The sequence below is a fragment of the Oncorhynchus masou genome, chromosome 17, assembly GCF_036934945.1.
Source record: "Oncorhynchus masou masou isolate Uvic2021 chromosome 17, UVic_Omas_1.1, whole genome shotgun sequence".
Classification (NCBI taxonomy): domain Eukaryota; kingdom Metazoa; phylum Chordata; class Actinopteri; order Salmoniformes; family Salmonidae; genus Oncorhynchus; species Oncorhynchus masou.
In genome coordinates this window covers 38,506,608-38,525,973 of record NC_088228.1, presented here as the reverse complement: position 1 = coordinate 38,525,973, position 19,366 = coordinate 38,506,608, and the positions used below count along the sequence as shown (strand labels likewise).

General features: G+C 43.0%; 1 protein-coding gene across 1 annotated transcript; it reads right to left on the bottom strand.

The window, feature by feature from the left end:
* Positions 1 to 432: 432 nt before the first annotated feature.
* On the bottom strand, positions 433 to 18,797 carry ncstn (nicastrin). Its single transcript, XM_064993310.1, has 17 exons — positions 18,656 to 18,797; positions 17,867 to 17,968; positions 12,586 to 12,709; positions 12,338 to 12,456; positions 10,566 to 10,711; positions 10,267 to 10,411; positions 4,600 to 4,712; positions 3,772 to 3,924; positions 3,523 to 3,627; positions 3,325 to 3,402; positions 3,034 to 3,203; positions 2,807 to 2,909; positions 2,593 to 2,691; positions 2,318 to 2,405; positions 1,976 to 2,130; positions 1,618 to 1,830; positions 433 to 1,420 (listed from the first exon to the last, which is right to left on the bottom strand). The coding sequence occupies exons 1-17, from the start codon at positions 18,711 to 18,713 to the stop codon at positions 1,298 to 1,300; spliced, it is 2,094 nt and encodes a 697-aa protein (XP_064849382.1). The 5' UTR covers positions 18,714 to 18,797; the 3' UTR covers positions 433 to 1,297.
* Between the last annotated feature and the right edge of the window lie 569 nt (positions 18,798 to 19,366).

Sequence of the window (19,366 nt, the reverse complement as noted above, 5' to 3'; positions counted from 1 at the left end):
TAACTTACAGATACTGCTATACAATAAAAGTAAAATCATGTCAAATGATCTATTCACTTTTTAAAAAAAATTCAGTTTTAAAAATCCATGCTCGTGCTGCCAGCATAATACCCTGCTGCAAGGAGAACAGTAATCCTCAACTGTAGCTAGGGTTCCAGAATTCCTGGTTGGTGGATTCTTGCAACTAGAAGGGAATAAACAGGAAATCCAGAAAACCCAACCAGGATTTCTGTAAAACCAAGGAATTTATTGAAAGTTCTCAGGATTTTGCAATAACTGTAACCCCCCCCCTCTATTATTGTGGAACCTCAAGGCTGACGTAGTAGCCTATTGTAGGCCCCTTATGTAGAACTACTACTCAGAAGAAGAAAAAACATACCAAGCCATGTACTACACCACAAGCCTGGAAATAGTAGAGAAGCAACACGAGAGGATTGGAAAAGCCATGTTTATTTAGTTATCAAGGCAATAATCACATTTATTCCCCAATTGGTCAGAGATCACCTTCTTACAAACACATCCCATATCATTTGACAATTCCATCAATACATAAAAACCTCTGGGCATAATCCTGCAAATTATCAATAGATTTAAAATAACAAAGTAGATTTTTATAGACTGCAAACAAAATAAAATACCATTTTGATATACACATTTTAATGCATATCAGGGTGTGTTCAGACACTCAATTGAGATTTTCTTCACTAATTGGTCTTTTGACCAATGAGATCAGCTCTGAAAAAGATCTGACGTGAAAAGATCTGATGTAAATAGAAGAATTGGGCTGCCTGTGTGAACACAGCTGTAGTGGAAATTACAGATCAGTATACTACAGACAGAAAAGAAAGGTACTGCACATACTACAACCGCATCCTCAACATATACACTTGCACACACTTGCAAGCACTCACTCATCTCCCACTTACACACACTGCACGCACGCAAGCAAGCACACACTCAAACAAAGCTTAACGCCTACTTCCATGATACAGTAAACAAAACATTATTTGACTGAACAAAAAAAAGAATATGAACATCTTTTACACTGGCAGAGACCAGTGCAATCTGACCCTGATGAGTCCGGATGCATCCGGGCCAGTCAATTCCAGTTGTGTTAAACCTCATCTGTGTAAGTCCATCAGGCTCACACACATAAAACAATCTATTCTGTTTAACTTTTTTGCCTGTCTGCCTATCGTGTGTAAAAAATAAAAAACTTTAAAGAAAAATGCTGTTTGTTCCTGCTTGGTTGGGAGAGTAGTGGTCACTGGTCACAGGTTAAAACGCCTGGAGGTAATCAATAGGCGGCGCTAGCGGGTTCCCTCGTGGAGCTGAAGAGGACGTCTGCCTTGGTGCTGATGAAGTATGTCACCAGTAGGGATGTGAACAACACTGCCACTCCCACGCCTAAGGTCAGCATCTATGAGAGACAAATTAAGAGGAAGAGGTGAATACTGTAGGAGAAAAAACATGATTGTACTCGTCAATGAATTTGACACCATTTCCCTACCTACACATGATAATTGGTTCAAACAGAAATCACTTGAACCTAAGCAACACAACTGTAACTGATTAAACAGATGTGGATCCTGGAAGGTAAGAAGACTGCAGTTTTACCTCCAAGTCCCGGCTCGCTACTAGGAAAATTCGAGCTTTGATGAACTTCCACCGTGATTCTGTCCACGTGGAATAGTCTTTGGAAGCATACTCTCCGAGCTCGAAGGCAGGGGACACTGCTTTGGTCAGGCGTACCGATGCACGTACGCAGAAAGAATCCCTCTCGGTGCTGTTGGGTGGGACAATGCCCTGAACCCAGAGATAGGAGTACATCTGCGAGAGAAACAGTGAATGAGAGTGTGGTGGGATTCCAGCACCATAGTGTACAACACTATTTTTTTTATTTCCGATGTAAACAGTGATACGCTGTACATCTATCCATCTGCACAGAGACAGACAGATCCAGCGGCACACCTACCTGTCTGCTCTCGTTCGGCAGCTCATCTGGCTTCTGGCACTGACTCTGGGTGAGGTTGGTGGCTGCTCCAGTTAAATTGGCCAGGAGGTACTGGACCAGACGAGTTGGAGTGGAAGACAATGCAACACCAACATAGTACTCTGGTGGGCTGGGCTCTAGGAGACAGAAAAATACAAAGCAATGAAGACCCAAGTACCCCAATACCTTCTTTATGGATGCAAGTGTGTCTGACTAGTAAACATGTACACATGCTCCATATCTGCCTGTGTGTTTATGACATTGGTAGAAGCAGAGTGCCTTTGTAGGGTCAAAGGGTGTTTCCTGGTGTGAACTAAAACTCACTGAGAATGTTCTTTAGTTCTGGGGCCATCACTGCCTGAAACCAACTGTTGTTGGAACTAACCAGAAACCCATACAGCATCTGTGTAACCTGAGAGAGAGATTGAGTGTTAGGTCAAATAATTCTGCTTACTGTTCCAAAAAACTTGCTGAGAATGAACAAGTGACTTATGTTAACAGAAATATTGACTGTCATAGAAAAGAACAGACTATAACAGTATGACTGATCGGCTTGACATGTACAACAGCTGAACAGGTAATCATTCGCCGGGTCTCACTGTTCTGGGGTCTGCGTTGATGGTGCTGACAAGGGACTCGTCTCCCCCGGCCTGCTTGTAGAGAGCACGTGCAACCACTGTGGCCACATCAGTAAGGGACTGAAAGAGTAGAGGGAGGGAGGGAGAATACATTATTGTAACAATGGATCACAATGTAAAGGCAACTGTACCTACTGCAATGGATGGATCAATGGGATTGCTCTGGTAAGAATACCTTTGCAGTATCAGTCACAAACTCCAGCTGTTCCTCTGGACTCAAGTCAGATGGATAAGTCAGGTTCAGGTTAGCAGCGTTGTCGTAAAAACTCTCGTAGTACCTGTGCATGGGCAAACAGGACAGAACACTCCTCACTACTAATGAAGAAATCAGGCAAGCTTAATATTGCCGTAATAAAAATGAACAGCAACGACAGACCAGACCACAGTCAAACGCTGACTCACCTGTTGTTGAAAGCGGATTCGTGGTTTGCAAGCACAATCCCTGGGATTGGCTGAGCTCGCAGGAAACGCTGGAGGGAGGAGGGCGGGAGTGGCTGAGAGACATTAGGCTCAACCAATACGAAGCTGAGCCCAGCTGTGGAGGACTGTAAATTGTTCACAAGATTCTTAACCTGAAACAGAGTAAGAGGTTGGGAAAAGTGGGTTGAGAGAAAGGATAATGAAGAGTATAGAAAAAAAACAGCCGGCCCAGGTAAGAGTCACAAAGAAAGAAGAAAATAATTCCTCCCTCACCTCGTCATTGACAGTGTTGTTCCTCCTGGACACAGGGTCTGAGTGGAGAAAGAGGTTGGCGCCACTATGCACGGCCACCTTACAAATAACATAAGAGATCCATCACTCAGTATCGGTTCATTGTATACCCATGTGTTTTGCAAAAAGATGCCTGCGTGTGTTTGAGTATTCAATGAGACTGTATATGCATGTCCTTACCTGACCAATCTCTAGTACTGAGTGAATATTGTCCAAGTCTATCACAAACTTGCCGTTCTCCATGTCGTAAACCATCCGAGAGCTGCCAATGTAGTCAAAGGTTTCCTGAAAGAGGAATGAGCGATCAACACCCTCGCTCATATAGTACAACACTAAACAATACTGCTGTATGATAGTGACCACATGGGACTCATGTACCTAATCGACACATACTAGACTAACTTGCTTAGGGAGACAGAAGGAACTCACCCCTTGGAAGAAGGCAAAGAGGATATTCCGTGTGGGAGGGGCCTCTTGAGTGACTTTACGCAGTGCCTGGGCAGCAGCAAGCAGAGTGACAAACCCTGAGATACTTCCCTCTGCTCCAGTTGAAACCTCCCAGAAAAATGCCCTGCTGTCCAGCTACAAAAACAGAGAGTGCAAGGTGTCCAGTCAATCACTCATGAACTCCAAACAAGAAAAACAAAACAATGTAAGGATTGCATAGGAAGGAAAATGGTACTGAGCAAATTACCAAAGCAGTTAACCTCCTTAAATCAAAATGTGTATACCACACACAGGAATGTGGCTCATCTTGTATATCGTTTTGCATAAATTCCAAACGGCTTTTGCTGCGTTCATAACCAAGTGGGAAGGTGGTATTTATCACATACGACTGGGAAGAATCCACTTGAACACCCATACAACTCGTAATTACTAGTGGGAAACTCGTCTGTCATCTCTGAGCTCCGACTTTTTCCACATGCTGACCTCGGACTTCACCTACTAAGGAAATTACCACGATAACAGAATTTTCAGCAGTTAAATGTAACAAAACAATATCTCTAAAAAGCAATCTAATAACATGGGGTTTGAACACCATTTTTTTTTACAAGCATGATAGCTGTACTTTTAGTTTATTGTTGATGTAGCTTGTTGACCATTAGCCAATTGGGTTTCTCAACGAGCTCAAAGCATCCAACTGGTATTTACAACTGGTAATTACCACCTTTCCACTTGGTTATGAACACAGCATTAAAACATCTGTGAACCTGTGACAAGATGTGTAAGAGTGAGGCAGGCCTTTGTGTCACTCACCCTGGCTGCTGCTATAACAACGCTCTCGTTCTCCTTGTGGCCGAAGACGGTGTCGTTATAGGGCCGGATGGAACCCCAAACATTATAATCACCCAGAGGGTCACACACCATCTCTGTGAGAGGTAGATATGTGGGTGAGATATACACTGAGTGTACAACACATTAGGAACACCTTCCTAATATTAAGATATACCCATTTTGCCCTCAGAAGAGACTCAATTCTTTGGGGCATGGATTACAAGGTGTCGAAAGCGTTCCACAGGGATGCTGGCCCATGTTGACTCCAATGCTTCCCACAGTTGTGTCAAGTTGATTGGATGTCCTTTGGGTGGTGGACCATTCTTGATACACACGGGAAACTGTGAAAAACCCAGCAGCATTGCAGTTCTTGACACACCCCGTTCAAAGGCACTTAAATCTTTTGTCTTGCCCATTCACCCTCATACACAATCCATGTCTCAATGCTTAAAAATCCTTCTTTAACATGTCTCCTCCCCTTCATCTACACTGATTGGAGTGGATTTAACTGGTGACATCAATAAGGGATCATAGCTTTCACCTGGTGAATCATAGCTTTTCACTCAGTGTACATGACAGAGTGTGTATACTAACACATATACACAATCATTTTATACCTGCCTTTTACCATTACTTCCAGCATTATCTACTAGGTTTGCAGCAGGCTTTGTGTAATTAAGATCTGCAGATATACGCCAGATATACGTCATTCAACGAGAGACGACTTGTTTCCAAGCAATTTTTTTTATTGAAAATTCTGCACCAAACAACGCTGACCACACCGCTCACACACAATAGATTTAAACACATGCTATTCAATCATTTTATCCAAACAGCTCCCGTGCATTAACGAGAGTCTGCGTAGACAGGCGCTAAAATAGAACTTGGTTCTATTTTTGATGTGGTGCAAGTCCCGCCTCTCCCATCTCATTAGGAGCATATATGACAAACTGAGGTCCACACTCCAGTCCAGTTTGTGGTGGCAATGCACCTTAAAGTTGCCAACCGCCATATAAAGTCCAAAGAAGAAGACTGAAGGAGGAGAGATTACTAGAAACTAACTAGATTACCCTTTAATCTGTGGATTAATTGTCAGAGTAGAGGACTTGTGCATTTCAGGTAAAATAACAACCCAATGATTATATCCCAGGAACAATTAGCTAGCAACAGCAAGCTAGCTAGCTATCCATGAATGTTTAATGCGTTTTGACCTACCACCAAATTAATATAGTTGGTTCAGAGTTCGTTTTGATATTTCAACCTTTGTGTCCTGATCGCTTTTGGACAAAATCAACATGCGTGCGATGGTGCACGTGGACGCACCCGCACGACCAGTTGAACTAGAACATGCTGACACCTTTAGGCAATTTTATTTTTAATTAACTAGGCAAGTCAGTTACAAACAAATTCTTATTTTACAATGACGGCCTACCCCGGCCAAACCCTCTCCTAACCCGGACGACGCTGGGCTAATTATGCGCCGCCCACCAATCCGATCCCTCCTCCCATTAGGCAAGATTAGGGCGCTGCCTATGGCAGCACTTGAATTTGGGGTGGCATCTTGACAATTGGCTGCCGGCCTCCGATCGGCTACCACACTGCCCGCGGCACCCCAGCCACCAGCCCATAGTGTTGCTGCAGTTCCCGCCCCCACTCCATTTCCGCTTCTCTTGGAGTTCGCTCCCACCATCCCTGGTAGCTATTGGGATGTGTGTGTTTATATGGGATTGTCCAATTGTGAAACATCAATAAAAATATAAAAAATAAATCTGCCAATTAAACGACTGTCTCTTTTATGTTTGTATGTGATGAAGACGATTAGTGATTAAGGCGGTAGCCTAACCGAGCCTGTCCACTACTAGTGGATATAATTTTAGCTATAGAGATTTAAACAATTTACTACTAATCTACTTTTGTCTAAGAGACAAAAACTATCAGGAAGCGAATATTTTTTTTAAACTGAGAAAATAGGCACAAAAGAAATTTGCTGGTGAAATGTTTAAGTGTGCAGAATGACAAGCCTACGTGGACAGGCCACTCATTCGCCGAGAACGACGAGCCCCCGTTCGCTGATTCTAGCAACGAATAGGACAACCTTGGGGAGTCTGAGCCATGCACTTCCACCGATGATGGTGGTCGCACCAGGCCTAGCCACACCTCCAAACAACGCCAGTGAAGACCCTACTATCTTAGACCCAGACTTAGATTAGTCGCTCCCCGTCCCGGGTGACAGTGGTGGTGCTGCTGCTGCTAAATCTGACTCCCAGACAAAAAACATAAAAGATCCCGGTGAGTGGCCAAAATATAAGAATGGATCTTTACGGGATATGTTAGTGCAGGCTGGGCCACATCAGGATATGGAGGGGAATTTCACAAGAGATGAGGGGCAACGAAGGTTTTCGGTGGCCCACTACAATAGGAGGATGGCGAACGGGGAGAGAGTGGAGAGACCAAGGCTTGTCTATTCCAAGCAAAAACGATGCAGCCTTCTGTTTCTGCTGCAAACGTTTTTCACAGTGTAAATCTGCGCTGGTAAGGGATGGAACCGGGGACTGGAAGAATCTGTGCCACTTCAGCTGACATCAGAAGTCACATGACCACCTAGATAGTTTCCAGAGGTGGAAGGAGCTGGAGATCAGGCTGGTGTCTAAGCACTCAGATGAACTGATTTCAGGACCCCGGACAGCTACCGAGAGAAAACATCGCTGACTGCTATGCAGCACCAGCACAGAGGAAAGAGGCCACTCTAGGTGGAGACTAAATAAATAAATGAAACTGGACAATCAAATTCCATACGTAAATTAACAAAATTCATTGAGGCTGGGCCATAAGCATAAAGCTTATTTTACACTGCTCCAGTGAAACGAGGGCCGCCATACATTTATGAAAGCACTCCTTTCCAAAGCTCAAATTATCTGACTCTGTTTTACAGTTCTACAGAGATATTAAAATGTTAAATACAAGTGTTATTTTTATTGTAACAATTATGGGGTCGTGCCATGTGTGATAACAGTTGGGATATTATTCATAAGAAATGTGTTTTCCTACTATAGGTAGTAGGTTACACAGTGATCGCAACTTTGTAACTCTGACGCAAGGGGTTAAATATAACTGGAGTTTATTTCTTCAGCTTCCCAAAAAATATGTGGTAAGCCTACCTGTTTGACAGACAATTATCCTATCCATAGATGTTGGTACAGCCAAGTAGGTATTTCATCAGTGCATTGCTCAGTGTCTGGAAAGGGCTTGGTGTTTGACTAAAACCAGGGCTTGAATTAAGTGAGGGTATCACATATCCTTTTGCCCTTTCCTTTAACAAAGGTTACCTGTTGTTTCCTTTATATTTGAAATGAATACATAAAACGAATCCAGATTATATCAAGCATTCTAAACTCAGCAAAAAAAGAAACGTCCCTTTTTCAGGACCCTGTTTTTCAAAGATAATTCGTAAAAATCCAAATAACTTCACAGATCTTCATTGTAAAGGGTTTAAACACTGTTTCCCAGGCTTGTTCAATAAACCATAAACATTTTTATGAACATGCGCCTGTGGAACGGTCATTAAGACACTAGCAGCTGACAGACGGTAGGCGATTAAGGCCACAGTTAGGACATTAGAGAGGCCTTTCTACGGACTCTGAAAAACACAAAAAAGAAAGATGCCCAGGGTCCCTGCTCATCTGCGTGATTGTGCCATTGGCATGCTGCAAGGAGGCATGAGGACTGCAGACATTACCAGGGCAATAAATTGCAATGTCTGTACTGTGAGACGCCTAAGACAGCGCTTCAGGGAGACAGGACGAACAGCTGATAGTCCTCGCAGTAGCAGACCACGTGTAACACCTGCACAGAATCACACCTGCGGAACAGGTACAGGATGGTAACAACAACTGCCTGAGTTACACCAGGAATGCAGAATCCCACCATCAGTCCTCAGACTGTCCTCAATAGGCTGAGAGAGGTTGGACTGAGGGCTTGTAGGCATGTTGTAAGGCAGGTCCTCACCAGTCATCACCGGGAACAACGTCGCGATGGTGGGCACAAACCCACCGCCGCTGGACCAGACAGGACTGGCAAAAAGTGCTCTTCACTGACGAGTCACGGTTTTGTCTCACCAGGGAAGATGGTCGGATTTGCGTTTATCGTCGAAGGAATGACCATTACACCGAGGCCTATACTCTGGAGCGGGATCGATTTGGAGGTGGAGGGTCCGTTATGATCTGGGGCGGTGTGTCACAGCATCATCAGACTGAGCTTGTTGTCATTGCAGGCAATCTCAACGCTGTGTGTTACAGGGAAGACATCCTCCTCCCTCATGTGGAACCATTCCTGCAGGCTCATCCTGACATGACCCTCCAGCATGACAATGCCACCAGTCATACTGCTCGTTCTGTGCGTGATTTCCTGCAAGACAGGAATGTCAGTGTTCTGCCATGGCCAGCAAAGAGCCCGGATCTCAATCACATTGAGCACGTCTGCGACCTGTTGGATCGGAGGGTGAGGGCTAGGGCCATTCCTCCCAGAAATGTCCGGGACCTTGCAGGTGCCTTGGTGGAAGAGTGCGGTAACATCTCACAGCAAGAACTGGCAAATATGGTGCAGCCCACGAGGAAGAGATGAACTGCAGTACATAATGCAGCTGGTGGCCACACCAGATACTGACTGTTACTTTTGATTTTGACCCCTCCCCTTTGTTCAGGGACAAATTATTCAATTTCTGTTAATCATGTCTGTGGAACTTGTTCAGTTTATGTCTCAGTTGTCAAATCTTGTTATGTTCATACAAATATCTACACATGTTAAGTTTGCTGAAAATAAACAGTTGACAGTGAGAGGACGTTTCTTTTTTTTGCTGAGTTTAAAACAATGCTTAACTCGACGATGCCTTATGGTAGAAACAAGCTCAAAAATGCCTGCGAAAGACATGACTCCGATGCATATGGGGATATATTGATTCCTCTCGATGACAATCTGAAGCTAAACTGCGCCTATAATATTCGAGGAGATTTTTAAAAATGGACTTTGCTATTCTGTCCCTATTAATTCAGCTTTTCTCTTCTGAAAAGAGATGTTTGTTTAAACCCAAGCAGCATTTAGGGAAGCACTTCTGTTGTTGGGTTATACAATGAACGAGTAGCCAGCAGTTAAGGCTTACAGTTTTCTGCATCAGTAGAGCCTCTGTCTGGGTGCAAAGGTAACTTTTGAAAGTGCCATGCTTCATAAGGATGTCTAATTATTTTTGTCTCGCCTAGGGCGGCAGAAGGTCCAGGGCATTGGTGATTTTATCAATGTAATCAGATTGAAAATATTAGGCTGTTAACATTAACATTGAACAGATTATATAGCCTACTAACCAGATGTGTTAAAAATTGTGTTTCATTTGTAGCATAGGCCTATGAGGGGGAAGCGTCAGATTTTGTCTCGGCTAGAGCGGCAGAAAGTCCAGGACCGGCACTGCCCCCACCAAACACAGAAGCACAACCAGAGATTCCTTGATTGATTGGAGACAATTAAATAACGTTTCCTAAGATTTTCTACCTGCAGCAAACCTAGCGGCTAAAACTGGAAATACTGGTAAATGCAAAGTGCCTAAAAAGCATGGCTCTAACAATAATGTATCTCTGCTATCGACAGTGGCTGTTTGTGTACCTGGGTTGATGCTAAAGTTGATGTCGTTGCGTCTCATGCAGGTTGGAGTATTGGTGACCGCGTGCATGTGGGAGAAGAGCTGCATGGCACACAGAGGGTACTGCGGGGCACTGCCGTTCACTGCACGATTATGGTCCAAGTAGCACTGCAAGTAGTGTGGACACATTTATCAGAATGAAGGCTTCAGTTAATACACAGAACTGCTGTAGAAAGTTCTTCGGGATAAAGACAGTTAATGGTCATTAAGTGACATGATCTTAATCCTGACTGGGTTGTGACAGCTTGAAGTGATCCCTCACCTGTTTGATGAACTCTGTTTCGTTGTCTTCTTTCAAGGAGAAGACAGGGAAGTCAAATTCCTCATAGGATAGACCGTTCCCCCGAGGGTTCCATACAGTAGTGTTACAGTGTGCCAAATTAGGACCATAGTTGTCGGAGTATACACCTGAGGAAAAAGCAAACCAAGTAAAACAAATGACGTTTAAAAAGCACCCCAGTTAGAAAAGATCACATACAGTACAAGTCAAAAGTTGACACATCTCTCATTCAACAGCTTGTCTTTATTTTGACTGTTTTCTACATTGTACACTAATAGAGAAGACATCAAAACTATGAAATAACACACATGAAATCATGTAGCAACCAAAAAAAAAGTGTTAAATCCAAATATATTTTAGATTCTTCAAAGTAGCCACCCTTTGCCTTGATGACAGCTTTGCACTCTTGACATTCTCTCAACCAGCTTCACCTGGAATGCTTTTCCAACAGTCTTGAAGGAGTTCCCACATATACTGAGCACTTGTTGAATGCTTTTCCTTCACTCTGCGGTCCAACTCATCCCAAACCATCTCAAATTGGGTTGAGGTTGGCTGATTGTGGAGGCCAGGTCATCTAATGCAGCACTCCCTCACTCTCCTTCTTGGTCAAATAGCCCACACACAGCCTGGAGGTGTGTTGGGTCATTGTCCTGCTGAAAAACAAATGATAGTGGGACTATGCACAAACCAGATGGGATGGGGAAATGGCTGAAGAATGATGTGGTAGCCATGCTGGTTAGGTGTCCCTTGAATTCAAAATCAATCACAGTGTCACCAGCAAAGCACGACACAATCACACCTCCATGCTTCACGGTGGGAATTACACATGCGGAGATAATCCGTTCACCTACTCTGCATCTCACAAAAACAGTGGTTGGAACCAAAAATCTCAAATTTGGACTCATCAGACCAAAGGACAGATTTCCACCAGTCTAATGTCCATTGCTCAGGTGTTTTGGTCCAAGCAAGTCTCTTCTTCTTATTGGTGTCCTTTAGTAGTGGTTTCTTTGCAGCAATTCGACCATGAATGCCTGATTCACGCAGTCTCCTCTGAACAGTTGATGTTGAGACACGTCTGTTACTTAAACTCTGTGAAGCATTTATTTGGGCTGCAATTTCTGAGGCTGGTAACTCGAATGAACGTATAATTTGCAGTAGTCCTCATGAGAGCCAGTTTCACCATAGCACTTGATGGTTTTTGTGACTGCACTTGAAGAAATGTTCAAAGTCCTTCAAATTTTTCAGATTGAGTGACCTTCACGTCTTAAAGTAATGGACTGTTGTTTCTCTTTGCATATTAGAGCTGTTCTTGCCATGATATGGACTTGGTATTTTAACAAATAGGGTTATCTTCTGTATATCACCCCTACCTTGTCACAACAACTGATTGGCTCAAACTCATTAAGGAAAGAAATTCCACAAATTAAATTTTAAGAAGGCACACCTGTTAAATTAAATTAATTCCAGGTGACTACATCATTAAGCTGTTTGAGAGAATGCCAAGAGTGTGCAAAGCTGTCATCAAGTCAAAGAGTGGCTACTTTGAGGAAACACAAATATAACACTTTTTTGGTTACTACATGATTCCATGTGTTATTTCATAGTTTTGATGTCTTCACTATTATTATACAATGTCAAAAATATTAATAATATATATATATTTTTAAACCCTTGAATGAGTAGGTGTGTCTAAACTTTTGACTGGTACTGTAGTCATTTTGACAGACTGGAGTCCTAACGTCTGATCCACCTACCTGTGTTTTCATTGGGACATGTCGTGTGTGGTGAGAACTCTGGTGGGCTAGTATTTGGGACCACCACTGCAACCCCAGCTACCCTGTTGGATTCATTCTTCATCTTCATCATGATGGACCTGTCGAGAGAAGACAATCCTTGAGCGTGACGCGGCTACTAGGACATGGATCATATCATTGTGCGGCTGTGATGAACGATACTCACTCACTGACTGTGTTAAATGTTTTTGGCTGTGTGTATAGCCTACCTGGTGAAGAGGGATGATTCCAACAGAACCATATAAGGAGGATTGGGTCCTTTGCTCAAAGGCCATTCCAGATCTGCCTCAGAATCCAAGACATGGATCACACCTGTATCACCTGATATCGAGGCTGACACACAGGATAGAAAAAACGCTTGTCTTAGTATGCAAATCTTTAATCTGTATTCCAGCATTACAAAAAGTACAGCTTGGATAGAAATCACAGTCAGTGTTTCCCCTGTATTAATTTAGCAGTGGCATACCGCTGCTGCTAAATTGTTGTCGCCACACACATTTTTTTAAAATACATTTTCAGGAGGGAAAAATGCATTCAGTGCAAACGTAAGACTAAAACCTGTCAGAAAGCTTGAAGAAAAGATAATTGACCTTTATATATTTTTAATAATCTAAACTTTTAAGAGCTAGAAATCACCAAAATAAAAGCTAAAACAATGAAACCAATAAAATAGACTGAATTTAGGAGTACTATTGGCATGGACTGATACCCGACCGGGCACGCAGGCCACAGGCCCAAATTGGAGTCCTTGTTGATTTTGTTGTTTGAACATAAAAACACAAAATTAGTCATGGCAAAATGTGTAGAATTGCAGAAAAAAAGTTAATGAAAAACTGCAACATTTTCTCTCAGCTGTCTTCAACCAGGATCTCAGCGATCACTGCCTCATTGCCTGCGTCCGTAATGGGTCAGCGGTCAAACAACCACCCATCATCACAGTCAAACGCTCCCTAAAACACTTCAGCGAACAGGCCTTTCTAATAGACCTGGCCTGGGTATCCTGGAAAGATATTGACCTCATTCCGTCAGTAGCGGATGCCTGGTTATTCTTTAAAAGTGCTTTCCTCACCATCTTAGATAAGCATGCCCCATTCAAAAAAATGTAGAACCAGGAACAGATATAGCCCTTGATTCACTCCAGACCTGACTGCCCTTGACCAGCACAAAAACATTCTGTGGCGTACTGCATTAGCATCGAATAGCCCCCGCGATATGCAACCTTTCAGGGAAGTTAGGAACCAATACTCCTTCCAGTCCAAGTAGAATAAGAACACCTCCTCCCAGCTGCTCACTACACTGAGGCTAGGAAACACTGTTACCACCGATAAATCTATGATAATCGAGAATTTCAGTAAGCATTTTTCAACAGCTGGCCATGCTTTCCACCTGGTTACCCCTACCCCGGTCAACAGCTCTGCACCCCCCACAGTAACTTGTCCAAGCCTCCCCCATTTCTCCTTCACCCAAATCCAGATAGCTGATGTTCTGAAAGAGCTGTAAAATCTGGACCCCTACAAATCAGCTGGGCAAGACAATCTGGACACTCTCTTTCTAAAATTATCCGCCGCAATTGTTGCAACCCCTATTACTAGCCTGTTCAACCTCTCTCTAAGGTCTTCGAAAGCCAAGTTAACAAACAGATCACGGACCATTTCGAATCCCACCGTACCTTCGCCGCTATGCAATCTGGTTTCTGAGCTGGTCAAGGTTGCACCTCAGCCGCGCTCAATGTCCTATCGACAAAAGACAATACTGTGCAGCCGTATTCATCGACCTGGCCAAGGCTTTCGACTCTGTCAATCACCACATTCTTATCGGCACACTCAATAGCCTCGGTTTCTCAAATGACTGCCTGGTTCACCAAATACTTCTCAGACAGTGTTCAGTGTGTCAAATCGGAGGGCCTGTTGTCCGGGAACTCTGGCAGTCTCTATGGGGGTGCCATAGGGTTCAAGTCTTGGGCCGACTCTTTTCTCTGTACACATCAATGATGTCGCTCTTGCGCTTGGCGATTCTCTGATCTCCCTCTACACAGACGACACCATGGCCCTTCTTGGGACACTGTTAATTATCCTCCAGACGAGTTTCAATGCCATACAACTCTCCTTCCGCGGCCTCCAACTTCAATTAAATGCAAGTAAAACTAAATGCATGATCTTCAACTGATCGCTGCCCGCACCTGCCCGCCTAGCATCACTACTCTGGATGGCTCTGACTTAGAATATGTGGACAACTACAAATACCTAGGTGTCTGGTTAGACTGTAAACTCTCCTTCCAGACTCCTATTAAGCATCTCCAATCCAAAAATGTAATCTAGAATCCGCTTCCTATTTCGCAAGAAAGCATCCTTCACTCATGCTGCCAAACATACCCTCGTAAAACTGACTAACCTACTGATCCTTGACTTCGGCGATGTCATTTACAAAATAGCCTCCAACACTCTGCTCAGCAAATTGGATGCAGTCTATCACAGTGCCATCCGTTGTCACCAAAGCCCCATAGAGTGGGTCAAAAAAGTATTTAGTCAGCCACCAATTGTGCAAGTTCTCCCACTTAAAAAGATGAGGCCTGTAATTTTCATCATAGGTACACTTCAACTATGACAGACAAAATGAGAAAAAAAAATCCAGAAAATCATATTGTAGGATTTTTTATGAATTTCTTTGCAAATTATGGTGGAAAATAAGTATTTGGTCACCTACAAACAAGCAAGATTTCTGGCTCTCACAGACCTGTAACTTCTTCTTTAAGAGGCCCCTCTGTCCTCCACCTGTTACCTGTGTTAATGCACCTGTTTGAACTTGTTATCAGTATAAAAAGACACCTGTCCACAACCTCAAACAGTCACACTCCAAACTCCACCATGGCCAAGACCAAAGAGCTGTCAAAGGACACCAAAAACAAAATTGTAGACCTGCACCAGGCTGGGAAGACTGAATCTGCAATAGGTAAGCAGCTTGGTTTGAAGAAATCAACTGTGGGAGCAATTATTAGGAAATGGAAGACGTACAAGACCACTGATAATGTCCCCCGATCTGGGGCTCCACGCAAGATCTCAACCCGTGGGGTCAAAATGATCACAAGAACGGTGAGCAAAAATCCCAGAACCACACGGGGGGACCTAGTGAATGACCTGCAGAGAGCTGGGACCAAAGTAACAAAGCCTACCATCAGTAACACACTACGCCGTCAGGGACTCAAATCCTGCAGTACCAGACGTGTCCCCCTGCTTAAGCCAGTACATGTCCAGGCCCGTCTGAAGTTTGCTAGAGAGCATTTGGATGATCCAGAAGAAGATTGTGAGAATGTTATATGGTCAGATGAAACCAAAATATAACTTTTTGGTAAAAACTCAACTCGTCGTGTTTGGAGGACAAAGAATGCTGAGTTGCATCCAAAGAACACCATACCTACTGTGAAGCATGGGGGTGGAAACATCATGCTTTGGGGCTGTTTTTCTGCAAAGGGACCAGGACAACTGATCCGTGTAAAGGAAAGAATGAATGGGGCCATGTATCGTGAGATTTTGAGTGAAAACCTCCTTCCATCAGCAAGGGCATTGAAGATGAAACGTGGCTGGGTCTTTCAGCATGACAATGATCCCAAACACACCGCCCAGGCAACGAAGGAGTGGCTTCGTAAGAAGCGTTTCAATGTCCTGGAGTGACCTAGCCAGTCTCCAGATCTCAACCCCATAGAAAATCTTTGGAGGGAGTTGAAAGTCAGTGTTGCCCAGCAACAGCCCCAAAACATCACTGCTCTAGAGGAGATCTGCATGGAGGAATGGGCCAAAATACCAGCAACAGTGTGTGAAAACCTTGTCAAACGTTTTCTGTAAGTCTTCACCTCTGTCATTGCCAACAAAGGGTATATAACAAAGTATTGAGAAACTTTTGTTATTGACCAAATACTTATTTTCCACCATAATTTGCAAATAAATTCATTAAAAATCCTACAATGTGATTTTCTGGATTTTTTTCCCTTCATTTTGTCTGTCATAGTGTAAGTGTACCTATGATGAAAATTACAGGCCTCTCATCTTTTTAAGTGGGAGAACTTGCACAATACTTTTTTGCCCCACTGTATACTACCCACCACTGCAACCTGTATGATCTTGTTGGCTGGACCTCGCTTCATATTTGTCACCAAACCCACTGGCTACAGGTAATCTAAAAGTCTTTGCTAGGTAAAGCCCCGCCTGATCTCAGCTCACTGGTCACCAAAGCAGCACCCACCTGCAGCACGTGCTCCAGCAGGTATATTTCACTGGTCACCCCCAAAGCCAATTCCTCCTTTCCTTACAGTTCTTTGATGCCAATGATTGGAACGAATTGGAAAAATCACTGAAGCTGGAGACCCATACCTCCCTCACTAACTTTAAGCATCAGCTATCAGAGCAGCTTACAGATCAATGCACCTGTACATAGCCCATCTTTAAATTGCCAATCCAACTACCCCATCCCCATATTGTTAAATAAATAAATAATATATAATATTTTTTTTTGCTCCTTTGCACACCAGTATCTCTACTTGCACATTCATCTTCTGCACATCTATCACTCCAGTGTTAATTTGCTAAATTGTAATTTTTTCGCCACTATGGCCTATTTATTGCCTTACCTCGCTAATTTGACTTAATTTTCACACACTGTATATAGATGTTTCTATTGTGTTATTGACTGTACGTTTGTTTATTCCATGTGTAACTCTGTTGTTGTTTGTGTTGCACTGCTTTGCTTTATCTTGGCCAGGTCGCAGTTGTAAATGAGAACTTGTTCTCAACTGGCTTACCTGGTTAAATAAAATGTGAAATAAAAAATAAATAAAAACGAGAGAAAAAAATGGAATTACAGGAAAGTAGCCCCTTTTGGATACAGAAAAGGCCTTGCTTATATTTACAGGGGGCAAATCTGTCATCAAGGCAAAGGGTGGCTACTTTGAAGAATCTCACATATAAAATATATTTTGATTTGTTTAACACTTTTCTGGTTACTACATGATTCCACGTGTGTTATTTCATTCTACAACATTTTATTCTACAACAGAGAATAGTTTTACATTTAAAAAAAAAACCTGGAATGAGTAGGTGTGTACAAACTTGACTTGACTGTATATAAACTTATCAGAATTGGTCAGGAGCCCGTAAAACAGCTGCTATGCACTGCAGCGCCATCTTACGCGCACACACACAGTCTCACAGGTTGAGCTCTCTAGGATCTTGAAAGTGCCCCACGGTAGGAGTATTAGGCATATTTAATGTTTTTTATTTTTTAAATGCTATCGTAAAAGAGTCAACCGTAAAAAAATGTTTTTACCAATATGTACTTGGGTTCATTTCTGGGAGGGGGGGGGGGGTTAGAGAGATGGTTTTGGCAACCATTAGATTTGAATTCATTTTGGATTAGAATGTCGATTTAAAAAGTCACTGGAAATGACACCCACATTCCTTCTACAAAGAAATCCAGTGGGTGTCATGCTATGTCACTCACACTGGCAGCCAATCTGATGTGTAGCATTGAGCAGTCGAACGCATGGTACAGTGTTATTCAGCTCCACATAAATCTTCTGCTCAACAGAGTTACAGCTCACATCTGAAAGACAAAAGAAAAATACAATTGAAGTGGCCAGTTTCTGTAGTGATGTATTCCCACCCCCAAGACACCTAACCATATTGCTACACATCCAATGAGATTTCATCCAGATTCATCCTGAAGCCTGTAATGCCTGTATACCGCCCACTCACTGCTTGACTTAAGATCACGAGCTATCAGTAGATATCAGTTTCACAATGGTGTTAACTAGCCAGTTGGCTAAGCTAGCTAAGTGCACCTCATACGGGACTTCAACAAACTAGCTACATAATTGTGTTTGCCGAAGAGTGCAATGGGGTAAAAATATGACCTCACTGTCAGCAACATCGTTGTAACTGGCTAGAATCTAGATATAGCCTTGGTCTATAAGCTAACTACTATACCGTTTACAGTAACGTTAGCTGTGAGTTACAATGGAAATAGTCAATGCAATACCCTAACAGAGGACAACTTGCTAAGCCAAACTAAAACGGTAACTATACTCGTTGTAACTGGCTAGAATCTAGATATATCCTTGGGCTATAAGCTAACTACTATACCGTTTACAGTAACGTTAGCTGCGAGTTATAATGGAAATAGCCAATGCAATACCCCAACAAAGAAGATAACTTGCTTAGCCAAACTAAAACGGTAATTATAGGTAACTGAACGCATGTAGCTAGTATTATAAACAAAGGATAAACTTACTTTTGTAAAGCCAACAAACTAAGAATATTATAGCCCATTTCGACGATTCCAAACCCATCTTCCTGATTTCAGAAACAACGCTGTGAAGCCATAGATATTAAAACCAAGAGATGGGATACATGGATGACGTCAGCGCTATGGGGTAACTCCCAATGGCGCATGAATCCGGAAGTATTTTAATTTGAAGCGCTCCGTATAGTCTACCACCTTGTGGCATCAATGGGAATTGCAAGGGTGAGCAGAGAGTTTCTGTCTTTGCGTGTAGTCCTAAAACCCAGAAATCTGTGACCTGGTTCGCTCAGCCATATGGGAAAAATGAATGGCGAAAGAAAAATGAATTGTGTTAACCACACACCTTATTTTCGGCTTTATCCCAACACGTAATTAACTAACTCCACCATGTCGGTCGGAGTTAGTGCCTATGTAACCGATGTGGAATGGCTAGCTAGTTAGCGGTGGTGCGCTCTAATAGTGTTTCAATCGGTAACGTCACTTGCTCTGAGACATTGAAGTAGTGGTTCCTCTCGAATTTTGTAGGGCAATTTAGCTGACAATTGGAAACGTTTCAAGCAGAGATTCAATATCTACCTAGCAGCCAGTGGTGCAGGGGGAGATGATGACAAATTGAAAGCTTCAATTTTTCTGCATGTTATTGGAGAGGATGCATTGGACATTTACAATAGCTTTCAGCAAGACGAGGCAAACTTGACA

Bases quoted from the DNA above. Each gene is read 5' to 3' on its own strand.
- ncstn (XM_064993310.1), bottom strand. From the start codon at position 18,713: ATGGGTTTGGAATCGTCGAAATGGGCTATAATATTCTTAGTTTGTTGG. The intron at 10,712-12,337 runs GTAGGTGGATCA...CTTTTTCCTCAG, and splicing joins ATGTCCCAATGAAAACACAG to GTGTATACTCCGACAACTAT. The intron at 2,910-3,033 runs GTGAGTCAGCGT...GCCCATGCACAG, and splicing joins GAATCCGCTTTCAACAACAG to GTACTACGAGAGTTTTTACG.